This window comes from Pundamilia nyererei, unplaced genomic scaffold (assembly GCF_000239375.1).
Source record: "Pundamilia nyererei isolate P.nyererei 1_Seehausen unplaced genomic scaffold, PunNye1.0 scaffold00056, whole genome shotgun sequence".
NCBI lineage: Eukaryota > Metazoa > Chordata > Actinopteri > Cichliformes > Cichlidae > Pundamilia > Pundamilia nyererei.
In genome coordinates this window covers 1,032,269-1,036,102 of record NW_005187457.1, presented here as the reverse complement: position 1 = coordinate 1,036,102, position 3,834 = coordinate 1,032,269, and the positions used below count along the sequence as shown (strand labels likewise).

The following is a 3,834-nucleotide window of genomic DNA, read 5'->3' as shown; positions in this document are numbered from 1 at the left end:
GTGATTCTGTTCCTGTTTGTTTCACTTGTAATGCATGCTTTAGCTTACATGTTTAACATCAAGTGCCTTTACTATATATTTCCTGATTTTTGTTCATATATCTAGGAAATATATATGTTTACATCGACTTAAAATATGCTGCATAATCATGTAAAATATGTTTTGTTTGCATTGCTATTAAGAAAATAAGACATCAAAGAAAAACAGTTTATTGTCTCATTAAATGTTACAAACAAGCATAACGGCATGGGTTCTCTTTGAATCTACTCTAACAGAAAGGCAAAGCAATAATTGATTATTACTGTTTTTAAGAACATGAAATGCAGTATCAGTATATTAGGTCACAATGATATCTTGTCTGTTAGGCAGTCTCAGTTCAGTCTAAATATTGATATCTCAGTCATCAGATGTCTTAGCGATCTGAGGTTTAAATGTATTATGACTTTCACTTATGTTTTAGTATGCAGTCAATCCAGTCTCTGTATTCAGGTATCATAGTATAACTGTAGGTGTTTTGCTGGCTGGCAGACACCACCCCATACGCCGTTCCACATTCACAGACTAACGGGCCACCAGAGTCTCCCTGGAAGTACAAGCACAGTATGTAGTTATTGTGATCATAAGTGAACAATGAGCTAATTATCAATGCTGATCAATGCTCTTTTTTTCTTTCTTGTTATGAGATGCAAAATCTACTTACGTTGCTTGGTCCAGTTGTACCTTTAGAGCAGTACTTTTTTTCCTTAGCACACAACTCATTGTCAGTCAGGTTCACATTGACTTCCCGGAGTACATCAGATGCTTTACCATTCTCTGTTTTTCCCCAGCCAAGGACTGCACATGACTTTGGGACATCATCACGGCCTGCGAGAGTAATAGATGTCACTTTCTCGTTGAACTTAGCCTTGGGATGCAACTTCAAGAAAACGAGAAATAAGAGAATTTTAGTATCAATATATACAGTATATAGATTAACAGCTGTTTGTTGATGACTGAGCTTTTCCTAATATAATAAATGAAAGTTGATTATAGCTCAAATTAATAATAATCTTTTTGTCAAATACAATTATTTTGGTCTTTATTTACCTTAAGAAGCATTATGTCATTTTTAAAAGAAGTTTTGTTGTAGCCTTCGTGTGGAAAAGCATTTGTCTCATCCACAGTCACAGTCTGTACTTTTCTGCGATTTTTGTAATCATGAAGTCCCAGAAAGACTTTGTACAATCTGAAAAATAGGGGAAAAATATCTTAAAACAATAAAGATAATAATTTTTAGTATTAACAAAAGAAAAGATAAATCCTTCATGAAACCTACATCGCAGTCAAAGGTTGTGGCTTGAAGTTGTGTAACTTTAGCATTATTGTGGCCACATAATTCATTTTAGATAAACATGAGTGGGTTAAACTCACCTGGCTTCGCAGTGGGCAGCAGTCATCACAAAATGCTCATTTACAAGGAAGCCATCACAGTATGTTGTAATACCATTTGACTTGTTCAGCTCCAAAATCACCATGTACGGCCTGCTATGTGGTGCAACCTTATGGCCACCCACGATTTCTCCTGTATGAACTGGAGAGAAAAAGGTTTTCATATTCTATGCATCAAAATCTTAACTTCATGGACTCCGTTTTGACTTTGTATAAACGTTTGTGCTATGAAAAGAGCCTTACCTTGATCATGAAGAGTCAGCACGAGTATCAGTGCTGCCAGGTTACAGTGGATAAACATGGTGAGATCAAAGTCAAGGTGAGTTACTGAAGAGCAATGGGGCACTTCACTGACACTTCAGTCTTTAAATGCTTCCTTATAATAAAGGAGGAAGTGTTTGTGTTTTTGTAAATGCAAATGATGGGGTGTCAAACCACATTTATAAAGAGATCATCTCTGACACCTCCAGAAGCTGAAAAAAAGTGTAGCTTATTAAATGTAGCTCATTAGTCTTAGTTGGAGTCTTTAAGCAGGCTTAATAGTAATATAGTTCTAACAAGGGTCACATTATGCATTGTTATAGATTCAAAATCTTTCAATAAAGCTTAAAATAAATCAAATCAAACAAAACAAAAAGGTGAATATAACATGGCTTTTTGTTGAGATATTGTGAGACAGGCTTTGCTATAAATTGGTCCAAGATTCAAGTATATGACTTGATAGAGTCAACTCACAGTACAAACTCTATGAACAATGTTAAAGAAAGAAGACATTTTATAACATTTTCAATTTATAGCAAGAATGTTAAAACCATGGGGTAAAATGTTTTTGGGGTTCATGATGAAAGAGAAATTTAAAAGAAAATTAAGAAGCTAATTAACTTAATATACTTTAAGAGTGACAACAGTGTGAAAAGTTATTGTTTGTTAGCATGATGTATTAGATGGAAAGCTATGACTGTTGCAAGAGTTGCAAGAATTTGTGCACATGGCTTCAAGACAGCATCTTCACAATATTCAGTGAGAAAGCCTGGCGGATTACTTGGAAACAAACTATTTTCAGAATGTTGGGGGCGCGTGAAACAGGAAGCCAGCTGACATGTAGCACCAGTTACAGGTCAAGTCATCTGTCACTTTGCTTTTTTGTAATACATATAGCATGATATACAGCAATGTAGAAGTAGCAGGATAAATTCTTAAGTATACAGTGTTTTACTCAGACAGCCCTTCGCGGTATAATACGATAAGCCAGTTGTACAATCACAAAGGACGTGTTTAGTTTGTATTACGATGATGAAAAATAGACATCAAGAACAAAGTGCAACAGTTTATTGTCTAATTATGTGTTACAAACACGTATACCATCGTCATCATTGTAATCAGCCTGAATATTGATATCTCAGTCATTAGATCTCTTGATAGTGATTAAGTGTTTCACTTATGTTTCAGTATACAATCAATTCAGTCCCTATATAACTATCTTAGTATAAGTGTGGACTGTTAGATAATTTGGGTTTGGCCTACTGGCAGACACCACCCATACGCCTTTGCAGCTTCACAGACTAATGGGGCACCAGAGTCTCCCTGAAGTACAAGCACAGAATGTAGTTTTTGAATTCTTAAATATATAAAATTAGAGTCTATAAAATTACACAGGTGTATAAAATCAGTAACCTCAACAATTTAATTTCTGCTCTTCCTGCTCACTTGCTTGCACACAGTGCATAAAGGTTGCCAATAATTTGACTCAATGACTCAACAACTGCAGAGTTTCTAACCTCCTCTTGCATAAACCTCAGCACAAAAACTCAATTATCAAATCACTTCTTTTTCATGGTGAATTTGAAAACAAAAACTCACATGTAGAAATTTATCAAATTTTGTGGTTTTCGCCATCACTCTGAGACAGGATGTTTCAAATTTTAGGGACAAACATAAGTTTGTAGGATTATAATATAATCCAAAAATGCAGGACTGTAGTTCTACATATTTATTTAATATGAAGGACATATTCTGGTCAAAAATCACAGTAGTACTGGAGGCCATCCAGAGTAAATGTGTTTCTATGATTTTTTGGGGCCAAGTATAATAACAAGTTAAGTCGAGTCAAGTGGCTTTAGTGTCATTCCAACCATGAGCCGTGGCCGTGGCACAGTACACAGTGAAATTACACAACGTCCCTCCAAGACCATAGTGCTACATATGACATATAACAATCAACACAGGACTACATAAAGTGCGACAATTGCAAAAAAACCCAAAAACAAAACAAAGACAGTGCAACACCAGCCAGAACAGAATAACTTCAGTTTTATCTTAATTTTTAGGCAGACGCAAAGACAAGAGAAGGAAACCATCATGGGGCTGAAAAATCAACATAAACTTATCAGAAAGGTAGCAAAAGTT

General features: G+C 35.3%; 1 protein-coding gene across 1 annotated transcript; it reads right to left on the bottom strand.

The window, feature by feature from the left end:
- Nucleotides 1–216: 216 nt before the first annotated feature.
- On the bottom strand, nt 217–1,785 carry LOC102212634 (granzyme B(G,H)-like). The gene is made up of 5 exons (XM_005734015.1): nt 1,672–1,785; nt 1,411–1,570; nt 1,087–1,225; nt 701–916; nt 217–583 (listed from the first exon to the last, which is right to left on the bottom strand). Exons 1-5 carry the CDS (start codon nt 1,727–1,729, stop codon nt 446–448), a joined length of 711 nt encoding a protein of 236 aa, XP_005734072.1. The 5' UTR covers nt 1,730–1,785; the 3' UTR covers nt 217–445.
- Between the last annotated feature and the right edge of the window lie 2,049 nt (nt 1,786–3,834).

Coding starts and splice junctions, on each gene's coding strand:
- LOC102212634 (XM_005734015.1), bottom strand. CDS start 1,729: ATGTTTATCCACTGTAACCTGGCAGCACTGATACTCGTGCTGACTCTT. Junction 917..1,086: donor ATGACATAATGCTTCTTAAG/GTAAATAAAGAC, acceptor GTTTTCTTGAAG/TTGCATCCCAAGGCTAAGTT. Junction 584..700: donor GTACAACTGGACCAAGCAAC/GTAAGTAGATTT, acceptor TTGTACTTCCAG/GGAGACTCTGGTGGCCCGTT.